The 13361-nt window shown below is 39.5% G+C and overlaps 1 protein-coding gene across 2 annotated transcripts; it reads right to left on the bottom strand.

Annotated features, from left to right (window-relative positions):
• Positions 1-1055: 1055 nt before the first annotated feature.
• LOC110716426 (pentatricopeptide repeat-containing protein At1g11900) lies at positions 1056-12396 on the bottom strand. Of its 2 annotated transcripts, XR_002510489.1 has the most exons (3): positions 12079-12396; positions 10106-11264; positions 1056-2270 (listed from the first exon to the last, which is right to left on the bottom strand). XR_002510489.1 is itself a non-coding variant. In XM_021895038.1 (2 exons), exons 1-2 carry the CDS (start codon positions 12241-12243, stop codon positions 10224-10226), a joined length of 1206 nt encoding a protein of 401 aa, XP_021750730.1. In that variant the 5' UTR covers positions 12244-12396; the 3' UTR covers positions 9906-10223. The 2 variants fall into 2 exon arrangements, 1 of the variants encoding a protein (XP_021750730.1); XM_021895038.1 differs by lacking the exon at positions 1056-2270 and having other exon boundaries at positions 9906-11264.
• Positions 12397-13361: the final 965 nt, after the last annotated feature.

Below are 13361 nucleotides of genomic sequence, written 5' to 3'. Positions count from 1 at the left end.
AAGGTGCAAGCAACACTCTCACTAATGCCAAACATGTGAAGTCTTTCTTGAATCTTCAGTTTGCCTAAAATAGCAAGCCATGATATAAAGGAGTGCTTAGGTGTACTATATTTATTCCATTGAACTTTCTCACCACCTTCAACCATTTGTAGCATTCTCTCAAAAAAAAAAAAAAAATAATACAAAAAAAAAAAAAACCCATTTGTAGCAAGCAGAAATAGAGTATTTCCTGCATGCCTGGGCTACACCACATGTTTTGAACAAAGCTTGATTGCAGCTCATCATTCATTTTACACAGATTCTTCCACCCCCAGGCAGTAGCTTCGGGATTGTGGTAGCTCCACCAATCAGCATCAAGGAGATAGACACTACGCACCCACTTCACCCAAAGAGTGTCACCCTTCATTGCAACCTGCCAGACCATTTTACAGGGTCTTGAGTTAGTTTGTGCATTCAGACTGTGGCAGTTTGTTGATTCCACACCTTTCTTTGTCCCAATTCCATCATAAATTACAGTTTACCCCTTTTGCACAAACCCCAGAGGCTTGATCCACGCCAGCCTTTCACATATGCGTAACAAGCTAATAAATAGAGGAAACAACACACAATGACACCCACCTGCACCACGACCACATGCATCAGTAAGGCACACATGCTTACGGACTAAGGAGATGGCCTCATATGGGACTTGCTATGCTAGGGCATCGAAAAACTGTCAGCATATAACAAGTCAAATGTGACAATATCAATCATGCAATTTTCTAAGCGTTGTCACTAATACCAAACGGACGAAGTACTTTTCTTTCAAAAACATCAAACTTTAGAATTTAGTTACGTGACTTTTAGGATAAGATAAAAATAAAAACCAAAAAAAAATTGGGTACCTTACGGTTTCATAATTTCCCTTAAGGTTCTCAAAGCTAACAAAAATTGATCCATTTTTATTTCTGAACTAACATTGTTAATTATTTTTATTTTATTTTATTTATTTACTTTTTGTTTGATTTTTGTGACAGCAGCTGATTTCAACAATCAATTAATCAATCAATCAAAGCCTTAATCCCATAAGTGGAGTCGGCTACAACAGTTGATTTCAACAAAAATCAAAAATTAAAACTAATTGAAAAGGCAGTTACACAAAGACGACATTGGTTTGCTAATTGGTGAGCTATATGAACTTGTTCCCTAACAACTTTCAGGATGTTCAGCATTCAAAGCGCATTCTTAAGCGTCAATTTTCCACTATTGTCCAGTGGAGTGCCAAATTACCATGTCTTTGTTGTTGAAGGAGACAGCGTGGTAGAATCAATGTAAATTAGGATTCTTGTGTGACTGCAACTCAAGCTCTTAGTGCCGAGATACAGGCTAGGGCGTCAAACTCTTCACCTCACCTGCCGAAACTGCAACTGTCTGTCTGTCTATCCTATTCCATACCTGTTGTCCCTTTATGCTAGGAGCCATCCATGCGTAAAGTGCAAGAAGGGGATCCTGTGGTGTTTCCAAACATCACATTTTTTGATCCTATCTTAGCCTGGATTAAATGTTCATGATAACTTGAGTGTCCTGATAGATTGAGTGTCCTGATAGATTGAGTGTCCTGATATGACCACGTCACCCTTCAAAGATTCTTTAGTTCCTCGTAATCCATAGACTCCACAAAGTTGCTACGGGATATACTTCTGAATCCACTTCTGAAATGTTGAAGCTAATAGCCGTAGGTAAGTTAATCCAGGTATACTTAGCATAGGAACATTATAAAAACAAATGTTGAGGATCTTCCACTACCACTCCACAGTAGTTACAATCACGTCCCCTTGCAGACATATTTGTGAATCCCATTTTGTGCTAATTTCCAAAGGAATGTACACCATTTTGGTGGAATTTCCAAGTGCCAGATCAACTTATAGAAGTCAAACATATCCTTCCTATGAGGGGTTCCACAGCGGCAGCAGCATCAGCAGAGAAATGCATATCCTGATTGACAGTAATATAGAAAAACCTTTTCCTCATCCCGTCTTAATTCCAAGCTAAGATTAGCCTGAGCACTTTCCCATTCGAATTTCTATCTAATATTTAAAACATTCCAGGATCGTGAATGTTGGTTGATAAATTAAATCTTATACTTTCCATTTTCTACAGTAACCCAGATTTTGGTCTGATTCAACCACCGGAACCTAGAAATGAACCCATTTGGAGCTACAGGCTAGAACATCTTTCCAAAAACCATTCATCCAAGCAATACTACTACTACTACTATGTGTGCCATGAAGCTGTGAAGAAAAAAAAAAAAAAAGAAAAAAAAAACAAATATTAGTAATGAATTAGAAAATAAAAAATACAACTTAACGTACACGAGTCATAGAACTTGTAACAAGAAACAAACAAAGATATTCCATTATTATTTGCACTTTACTAGACACGATAAATATTACAAGTATTTACAAACAGGAAGGCCATGATGATTATGATTATAATTATGATCAGGTTGATTATCTGAAGAGGAAAAGCTTTCAAAGTATTTGCCTTTGCCGCGGTTGCTGCTAATTCCCAGTAATTATTCTGAGATACCCTAGTTTGTTATTGGAATGAGCACGGGAATGAGAATATGTAGTTGTTTCTACTATGATATTTCTCCTTCAACTGCCTTTGATAGCTCCATGATCAGATTGTACATTGGTGTACATTTTGGGGATGTAAAATAAGTAGTTTTCTGAGTTTGAATCCAATTGACCAACATGCACCTTAATTTCTTACTACTTGCTTGTTTTTACTAGAATTGGTTGAGAAAAAGGTTAGTGAGATGGGAACAGGGATGGGGGTGGTGATCAAGTGGTAAGAAAGAGGGGAGCTGTGAAAATTGCAGAAGCTAAATGGAAGAAAAGAATGTTGATACAGAAGGAAAAAGAAATTTTGAAGAGCTATAAAGAAAAGAAGAGGGCGTTGGAGTGACACAACTGACAGAAGGTTGTAAGGGAAAAGTGAAGTCAACTAATTAAATGGAGAACGCATGTACAAAAGAAAATGATTACTTTATCATATACTTCGCATAACCCCAAACTACAAAGTAACAGACAACAGACCAGCAAAATATATCTAACCTACTAGAAATGTGATGTAGGATTTGTAGACAGAATATCTTAGGAAAGAAACGAAGGAAACTGGGAATTGGGACAGGAATGCAGAATATAGGAGGGAAGCTTGGGAGTGTATAGATTGATAGTAAACCTTCTTTCGAGAGGAAGGCACTCTCCCCAAGCCTAAGCTTTCAATACAATTTTCGACTAAGTTGTATCCCAGCCCCCCTATTTATACAGGAGTTCCTTCTACCACCTTCCAGCTTACATTCATTCCCCCCTCCATAACAAACTTTATTCCCTAACAGAAGAACTAGCAAAGCTTAAAATAAAATAACAGAATCAGCAAATAACTCATAAACGGTTATTTAAATTCAGTGCATGGGACAGCTCATGTGACAGCTCAGCAAATCTTGCAACAACCTCAACCTTGCTTCTTGCGTCTAGAATAGGTAGCCACAATAGGAGGCCTAGGCCCATTCCTTGCAATACCCGCCGTAACCAGTTTCACCTTGTCCTCAAGGTGGAAGTCTGAACCTGCTGGTCAGGTCTGAAAGCTGCTCCTAGGTAGCTTCAAACTCAGGTAAATTCTTCCATTTGACCAAGACTTCCGAATCAGGTTGCTGCTCAGTGCCTATGTGCCTATATGCCTGATCCCCAGAATGGAGTCAGGTTCTACCTCCAATACCATATCAGCAGTGAGTTGAGGTGGGAGAGGAGTAGGAACAAAGGACTGCCCCTGCGCTTTCTTAAGCTGGGAGATATAAAAGACCGGATGAATACGGGTTCCATCTGGCAGATTGAGCTTATAGGCTACCTGTCCAAAGCGCTGAATCACCTCATAAGGGCCATAATATTGTGGAGCCAGTTTCATGTTCCCTTTGTTTCTTACTGAGCTCTGCCTATAGGGCTGCAGTTTAAGATACACCCAGTCACCAACTTCAAACTGCCCATCTCTCCTCTTGTTCTCATAGGCCTGCATATAGTTCTGTGCGCGTAAAAGATGAAATTTCAGATCATCCAGTGTTGCATCCCTTTCAACAAGCTGCTCCTCCACAGTAGGATTTGAGGTTGTACCCATTTGGTACCTGACCAAATGCGGGAGGCCTCTCCCATAGAGAACCTTGAATGGGGTGTGGAGAGTAGCGGTATGGAAAGAAGTATTGTACCAGTACTCAGCCCATGGTACCCATTTGGACCATGATTTCGGCTTCTCATTCACAAAACACCTCAAATATGCTTCCAGACCTTTGTTAAGCACCTCGGTCTGGCCATCGAACGGTGGGTGATATGCAGTGCTTCTGGCCAGTTGGGTGCCTTGGAGTTTGAAGAGTTCGTTCCAAAAATTGCTTATAAAGACTTTATCTCGATCAGAGACAATAGATTTAGGGATACCATGTAGGCGAACCACCTCTCTCATAAAGGCTTGCGCTACCCCGGGAGCTGTAAAAGGGTGTCTTAGCAATACAAAGTGGGCATACTTAGAGAGCCTGTCCACCACAACCAGCACAGTATCCCACCCGTGAGAAACCGGTAGCCCCTCCATAAAGTCCATAGAAATATCCTCCCAAACTTTATCAGGGATTGGAAGGGGCTGCAACAGTCCCAAGGGGCTGACTGTTGCTGCCTTGTGCTGCTGACAGATTGTGCAGCCTCGAACATATTCCAGAATATCCTTTCTCATGCCCACCCAATACCACTCAGCAGCAAGTCATTGGTAAGTTTTGAATTCCCCGGCATGGCCTCCCACTGGAGAGTCATGATATTCTTTTAAGAGGGCAGAGGGGAGGGCTGATTTCTTTGGTATGACAATGCGCCCCTTGTACAGCAAGATGTTGTTTTCCAGTGTAAACCATTTAAGGGGTTGTTTCCCTTGTTTGAGTTCTTCTCAAGATAAAGGGATCTTGTTGAATGATTTGCCGGATTTGTTCCCACTGAAAACCACAGACCGATACTAAGGACGAGCACTCAATGTCAGGAGGAAATTCGCGGGATAGAGCATCTGCTACTTTGTTACTGGAGCCTGGTTTATACTGAATCTTAAAGGAGTATCCCAGCAATTTTCCCACCCATTTCTGATAAGCCTGCCCTACCTCGCGTTGCTCAAGGAAGAACTTCAGACTTTTTTGATCGGTGCGGACAATAAACGTTCTGCCCAACAGATAATGCCGCCATTTTTCAACTTCCCATACAATGGCCATGAGTTCCTTCTCATAAATTGGTTTCCCAGCTGCCCTGGTACCCAACATTCGGCTGAAAAAAGCAACCGGGTGTTCCTTCTGAGTTAACACTGCTCCCACCCCATGACCACAAGCGTCAGTCTCTACAATAAAGGTCTCACTGAAATTGGGAATGGCCAAAACCGGAGCCTGAGTCATGGCCGTTTTCAGACTTTGGAAAGCTGCTGTTGCCTCTCATGACCACCCAAACTGGTCTTTCTTCAATTGAGTTGTGAGAAGTTGGGCAATGTGGGCGTAATTCCGGATGAATTTCCGGTAATACCCTGTGAGACCCAAAAACCCTCTAAGCTCTCTCAAATTTCGAGGTTGAGGCCATAACAGCATTGCCTGGATTTTCTCTTGATCCACTTCAACCCCTATGCCTGAGATGACATGGCCAAGATAAGCTATGCGTTTTTGCCCAAAGTCACATTTCTTGTGATTGGCATATAGCTGGTTCTTCCATAAGACTCCCAGTACTACTGAAAGGTGATGTTGGTGATCTTCCACCGTCTTACTATATACCAACACGTCATCAAAAAAGACCAACACGAACTTCCGGAGATAAGGTCTGAATACCTCATTCATGAGCGACTGAAAGGTGGCGGGAGCGTTGGTGAGGCCAAATGGCATCACAAAAATTCATAGTGCCCATCATGAGTGCGGAAGGCGGTTTTGGGTACATCCTCCCTTCGAACCCTAATCTGATGATACCCCGATTTAAGGTCCAGCTTAGAGAAAATCTGGGCTCCTTGTAATTCATCCAGTAGTTCATCTATTACCGGAATAGGGAATTTGTCCGGAATAGTACTCTTGTTGAGGGCCCGATAGTCGACGCAGAACCTCCACAATCCGTCTTTCTTCTTAACCAGAAGCACCGGGCTAGAATACGAACTGGTAGAGGGTTGGATTATTCCCGCCTTGATCATATCATAGACTAGCCGCTCTATTTCGGTCTTCTGACTTTGGGGGTAACGGAAAGGGCGTACACTTATGGGATCAGTCCCCTCCTTCAATGTAATCGAGTGCTCAATGCTCCTTTGAGGAGGTAGCCCCTCAGGCATGTTGAATACCTCCTGGAACTCGGCTAATACATTCTGGAGTCCTGGTGCAATGACTGGAGTTGCCATATTTTCAGCCTTTTCTGAGGATAAAACGTTGAACTCAACCAAAAATCCGGTTCCCTCCTTTCGAAGTGTCCGGATCATAGCCTTAAGAGAAATGTAGGAACGGTCCAGAAGGCATCTCCCTTAAGAATGACCTCCTGATTTCCCAGATTGAACTTCATAATTTGGGTTTTCCAATTTGTGGAAATTGTACCCAGTTTCTCCGGCCACTGAATCCCTAGTATCACATCTGAACTTCCCTAGGGTAGCACGAGGAAGTCCTCAACCACCTTGAGCCCGGATAAATATAACTCCACCCCTTTGCATTCGCCTCTCCCATAGACTGCTTCACCATTCCCCAGCGTGACACTGAAACTTGCACCTTCTAACCCAATAAATTGTGTCGCCTGGTCCGAGAGAAAGTTGTGGGTCGCCCCCGGGTCAACCATGACCACCACCTTCTTGCCTTTGATGGAGCCGGCCAACCGCATAGTTTTAGGGTTAGACAGCCCCATTACGGAATTTAGGGATACCGTGGCTAGTGCAGCTGCTGGCGTCGCCACAAGTTCCGACACCGCATCATCGGACAGTGGCTCATCTTCTATGGCATCTTCCTCCTCATCCATCGCCATTAACACACTCAGTTCCCGCTTCTTACAACGATGAGTTGTAGTCCATTTCTTGTCACAGCAGAAGCAGAGTCCCTGCTCTCTCTTTTGTTGGATCTCAATCTCACTTAATCTCCTTATTCCACCTGGGTTACAGTTTGTGTTTGGGGTTATTGTGTTTGAGGTGGTAATAGGGTAGGTGTTTGTGTGGGATAAGTATTGCCTGGGAGTAGAAGAGTGGGCCGATTTGGGGGTATTTTTTGGGTAGATATTATTTCTTGGGTTTTTTGAATCTGGCCCATTAATAATGAGCCCATACCTTAGTTTCTCCTCAACTGAAATAGCAAGCTCAATTGCATCGTCCAGATCGCAAGGTCTCAATATTCTGACCTCCGAGCGCACATCTCCATTCAGACCGGTCATATAATTGCTCAGAGCCACTGCTTCGGCCATCGTTTCCAACGGCGCCATGAGTTAGACAAACTTCCGTTTGTACTCCGCCACCGTCATCGAGCCTTGTTGGAGGGCCATCCACTGTTCATACAATCCGTCCTCTTCATGTGGCCGAAATTTCTGCAGAATCAGGGACTTCAGTTCAGCCCATCTGCGGATGTGCCGCCGCCGGTGTTCGTATTGAAACCAGAGGAGGGCTTCCCCGTCGAGGGCCACCACCGCCGCCTCAATGCTGTCTCCCTCGCTGAGACGGTAGAAGTGGAAGTAACGTTCGGCACGTAGGATCCAGCTCTCCGGGTTGAACCCATCGAACGTCAGCAGGTCGAGTTTCTTTGACCGCCATCCAGTAGTGTTACCACCAGTAGCATCTGGATTATTTTCCACCGTCTGATTCAAGGAAGGACCCAGACCATCGAACATGCCGTAGGACTCCTCAAAGAGATTGTTCGGCGCGTGGGGTCGGTTAACCCGGCCAGTCTCATTCCTCCGGGTGATGGCCAACAACTCAGTGAGTTGCTGGTTTATCAAGGTCACATCGTGACGCAGTGTAATTACAGCTTCAAGGACTGAGAGTTGAGAGAACCGATTTCAATCTCCATATCGCCCATTCGCTGCGCATTGGTTTTGGGAGCCATGGATTGAGCTTCACCGGTCGCTTGTACACAGAATATCTTAGGAAAGAAACGAAGGAAACTGGGAATTGGGACAGGAATGCAGAATATAGGAGGGAAGCTTGGGAGTGTATAGATTGATAGTAAACCTTCTTTCGAGAGGAAGGCACTCTCCCCAAGCCTAAGCTTTCAATACAATTTTCGACTAAGTTGTATCCCAGCCCCCCTATTTATACAGGAGTTCCTTCTACCACCTTCCAGCTTACATTCATTCCCCCCTCCATAACAAACTTTATTCCCTAACAGAAGAACTAGCAAAGCTTAAAATAAAATAACAGAATCAGCAAACAACTCATAAACGGTTATTTAAATTCAGTGCATGGGACAGCTCATGTGACAGCTCAGCAAATCTTGCAACAACCTCAACCTCGCTTCTTGCGTCTAGAATAGGTAGCCACAATAGGAGGCCTAGGCCCATTCCTTGCAGACTGCAGGTGCAGGGAGGAAGAAAGGCGTGTATTACTAAAAGGCACAGGCTCTCAGTCACAGCAGTAACTGCAGCATCTCAAACAAAGAAACACTGGAAATCTACCAACCTACTAGGATATTGAGCTCAACACCTAAAATGGACAAGAAAATTTTAGGTTTCACCTTGGTTAGGGCATATAAAGAGTATTTAACAAGGAGAGGGTAGGGATTAAACTATAGAGCCACTCAGCCACTACTACTAGATAAGATGCTCAATCTATAATATTATTAAAACTCAAAGGGACAACATGGTACCGCCTATGTGTCCTTGTTCCTTTCATATGATTTGGCCCCATATGAGTGCTATGTGTCACCTTATATGTCATCACTCATCACCCTAAAACTATTTATATGTGTAACCTTCATATTTAATTTTCCCATAAAATGTTGGTCTTTAGTAATTGCACAATAATCTAAAATTTAATTTGTCAGATATTAATCGATCACACACTAACGGTTATTTACATAAGTTTTTATAGTACAGTAATATTTACATAAGTTTTTATAAAATTTTCTAGATCAATACCAATCAAGCAATTATATAGTACAGAAATATTTACATAAGTTTTTATTTTACTATGTAAAGTAAAATGAATAAAAACTAGCATCCATAAATCTTTAATTTATTATTATATTTTTATTCACTTATAAATATAGTTGTATACACCTTCTAAATTTAATTTTGATCAGACTTACAAATTTATAGTGATACAGGGCATCGCTCGGGCCAATAACTAGTTTATAATTACTTCATAACCACTAGTATCTAATGTAGCAGTTTTAACATTAATTTAGCTTATCACATATTGAGCCTACATGGACAATACAACAACAATTGTTTTCATTGTTCAAAAGTCATGTATGCTGCACAATCTCTTCCTTCAAAACCTTAATGCAGAAATTCATTTTATTTTGCATCTTTAAGAAATAAAAAAGTTTTAATAAAATACAAAAGTATGAACATTGAAAAGACCATAAGAAGTTACACCCTTCTGCATTAAGCAGGACTCAAAACCAGCTTGTCATGTTTGTTGAGAGTTTTTGAGATGACAACTAAACAGATTTTTAACATAAGATAGGTTTAACAGCAAAGAGAAAAGCAAATTTGGCCAACGGTTTTCCAACAATCAACTAACTCTCTAACTCTGGCTACTATGGCCACAATTTTGAGGCTGAAATAACATACTTTATAATTATATCTGTTAGAAAAAGCAAAATTTACTAGAAAACAGCTTGACTTATGCAAATTTAATCAGCCAATGGATTTTGCAGACATGAAGTCATTTAAAGTAAAATTATTTCTGTTAAAAGTTTCTCAATATCTTATCTGCACAAAAAAATTTCTACAAAAGTATTATACTCTATCAATCTGTTATAATAATATCCATGAAGTTTGCCTGGAGTATAACAACGATTGAAGTAATAGAAATACATCCATGAAAAGACAAATGGGCCAGAAACATAAAAAGAAATTAGGCAGGTGCATACAAAATGTTGCAAGCTCACCTTTTTCAACATCAATTGCATCCTAATGTTTCTGCAGCTCATCCAACATTCCAACATATCCTTAATGTCAAGCACAAGACCAGGGTTGTGTAACAGCTTGCATACAATTCCAAATCCCTCATCTGTTCTTTCTTTTAAAATTCTTTGGACCAACTAGATTTGTCAAGGAAAGATTCATCTCATCCAGAAGAGAAGCTGCAGCACTCAACATCCCCATTTTTTTTAAGTTACAAATCAATGACCTGTATGTGTAGATTGAGGGCCGGACTTGCCTACTCTTCATAGCACTAAAAAGTCGCAATGCTTCCTCAATGTTACCTGATCGACCAAAGCTCTCAATCAATGCAGTATAAGTTCTCAAATCTGGGATGAGACCATTCTCATCCACTTCTCTCATATATAATAAACAGAGATCTAACCTTCCCATTTTCTGTAGATGGTTTAACAGAGTATTATATGTGACTATATCTGGAATTATCTTAGCCTTCTTCATAGAAGCAAACTCCCGCAGCATGTCGTCCACCAGGCCAGCTCGACCTAACAACCCAATAACTGTATTGTAAGTGACCAAGTCCGGCTTGCATTCTAGAACCTTCATATGATCATAAATTTTTAAGGCTTTTTCAATCTGCCTACACTCTGCAAAGGCAAAGATCATTCTGTTTAAAACCAGGGCACCACAATGAGATGTCAGCTGAGATATTTCTCTGACAAAATTGAGTAGCTTAGAGTGATCATCTGTGATTGCAAATGCCTTGGCAAGATTGAAATAAGATTTTGAACTCATTCCTTTGGAGGAAACCAATAATTCCTTAAATATTACAAGCGAAAGTTCAACATCCTGCCATTCGCTAGTAGCAGCCAAAAGAATATTATAGGCATCAGGCGCAAGAAATATATGTTTTTCGTGTGAAAATTGCAACAGTTTAGTAATTGCTGAAACATTACCAGATCTACATAGCCTTTCAATGCCATTACATATTTTCCTATTGCAGATATCAGTATTTTCTAAAGTGCAAAGAATATGATTCAGAAGATCATTTGTCAAACCTAGTTCATCAGGAGAGCTGTTAGTTGCAAACGGCCTAAATGGAGCTCTGGAACTGCCAAGGATAGGGAAGAACGGCCACATTCGAGTACCAACTGATGCAATATTTCTCTGAAAAAGGAACATGTTCAATCATCAAATAATTTTCAACTAAATCTAATATATCTGTTAGAAGATGCATACATTGCAATGAACAGATCAAGAACTAGGTGCCTTAACTCAGCTTCAATAGACTAACATAACTCTTATATAGCTTAAGTTATTCAAACCTAAGGCTCGTATCTCTGATACATTTGTGAAAAAATTCAACACATAATACTGCTTTGATACATTCTTATCAGAAATTAAAAAAATACAGTAGTATTTCCTCCGTATTAGGCCATAGTTTCATTTTGGTACGTCCCCATTAGGTCACTCCCAATATCTTGCAAGTTAAAACAATGAATTTTCGCATATCACTCTTACTATCTCTAGGATTTGAATAATTTGATACATAACATCACAATGAAATGCTTGTTAGCGAATAATGTTAAAAATACCAACGGTAACTAGCTAACTACGGTATTTCAAGCCAATATCTTAATTATGACCTTTGACCAAATGTGGCCTATTAAAGTAAGATAGTGGAATACTTGCAAAGCCGATGGAGTTTTGTACCACCAATGCGTTAGTTCTGATTACAAGTGCATGACATTAAAATGAAGAAGTCCGCCAGACAGTGTATGTTACTCCAAATTTCACATAAAACAATAATAATATACACGACAATCACAAATGCCATTTAGAAATTATATTCAAATTTGATCCACTAAATCTAATTCCGAACTTCATATGAATCAACAGCAAGAAATAATCAGAAAATTTGGCAATAAAATTAAATATATAAAAATTGAAAACATGTTATTAATGGGATTTTCCCACTTACCCCAGATAATTTACCACCAAATCCAATAGTTTTGTGGAGGTGTGATCCACCAATTATAAGTGACGATTTTCCGTCGACATTTGAGTTTGCAATTGAAGAAAACAAGAGAAAGGAAATTGTTCCAGTAATCTGGCTTTTTCTAAATGTTCTTGAAATAAGCAACATGCTAGAAATTTGAAAAACCAATCAGAAATTCAAAAAAGGGGTTTAGGGTTTAAGATTGAACAGGCATTCAGTGTTTAATGTTTGTTTGCTAAGAGACTTGAAGGCTTGAATTAATACCGCTAGAGAGTATTTGAACTTTTAATAGAAGTTGCAGTTAAAGTATTGTTTAATTGCATTTTAATGTAATTTGTTAATTCATAAATATTTATGTAAAATAATATTATGTATCAACAAAAAAAATGTGATGATTAAATTTGTAGGATACCCCTGTTTATTTTTCTTGGTTATTATTAGATTTTTTTTTTTTAATTTCCGTAATTAGGAGGTCGTTTCGCTTAATTGCATATTGCTTTATTAGAGGGGTTTAGGGTTTTTCATTATTCGTGAAAACTTAAAGTATATTGGGTCTTGCTCATACTCTAAAGTCCAAACCAACCTGCAATTTTCGCACGACTGTTGATTTTCTTTGGTAAGTAAAGTAATCAGCAAATGTGAAATCCAAGCTTTGAAATTCTTGAATCTCCCACACAAATACTATGTATAATTTTAGAAATCGATTTTTAGGTCTTTTAACTTTCATATTTTGAATTTATGATTGTCGATATCAATTTCAAGTTTCGTTGAAAAGTGGAAAATTAGAAGAATTAATGTTGCATTTTCAATTTATTTGCACGCTAATTGCTAATTTCCGTTGAATTTTATCGTCAAGAAGGTTAATTTGTTGTTGATTCGAGCGTTTTTTTTTTTTCCCAGATTGAGTTGATTATTTGAGACGAGCTAATGGAAGTTGATTCAAAGATGCATGATTCAGCTTCTGAAGATGCCTCGGCAACGGCGTCTTCTTCAACTGAAAAGGTATAAATTTAGCTGTGTTGTATGTGAAAAACTATAGCTTATGATCATAGCCGTTTCAGATATTTTGGTGGCCCAGGGCAAAATAATAATATTTTTGTTGAATAAATCATTTGTTTTTATAATTATAAATATTTAAGTAATTTGTTATCATAAATAATTTTATGTAATTTGTTAATTCATAAATATTTATGTAAAATAATGTTATGTATCAACAAAAATGTATATTAAAGTGTTTCAATTACTTTAGGATGATTAAATTTGTA

The sequence above is a fragment of the Chenopodium quinoa genome, unplaced genomic scaffold (assembly GCF_001683475.1).
Source record: "Chenopodium quinoa cultivar QQ74 unplaced genomic scaffold, ASM168347v1, whole genome shotgun sequence".
NCBI lineage: Eukaryota > Viridiplantae > Streptophyta > Magnoliopsida > Caryophyllales > Amaranthaceae > Chenopodium > Chenopodium quinoa.
Note: the sequence above shows the minus strand (reverse complement) of the source record. Positions and strands in the feature narration are given on the sequence as shown.

Bases quoted from the DNA above. Each gene is read 5' to 3' on its own strand.
- LOC110716426 (XM_021895038.1), bottom strand. From the start codon at position 12,243: ATGTTGCTTATTTCAAGAACATTTAGAAAAAGCCAGATTACTGGAACA. The intron at 11,265-12,078 runs GTAAGTGGGAAA...TTCCTTTTTCAG, and splicing joins TTGGTGGTAAATTATCTGGG to AGAAATATTGCATCAGTTGG.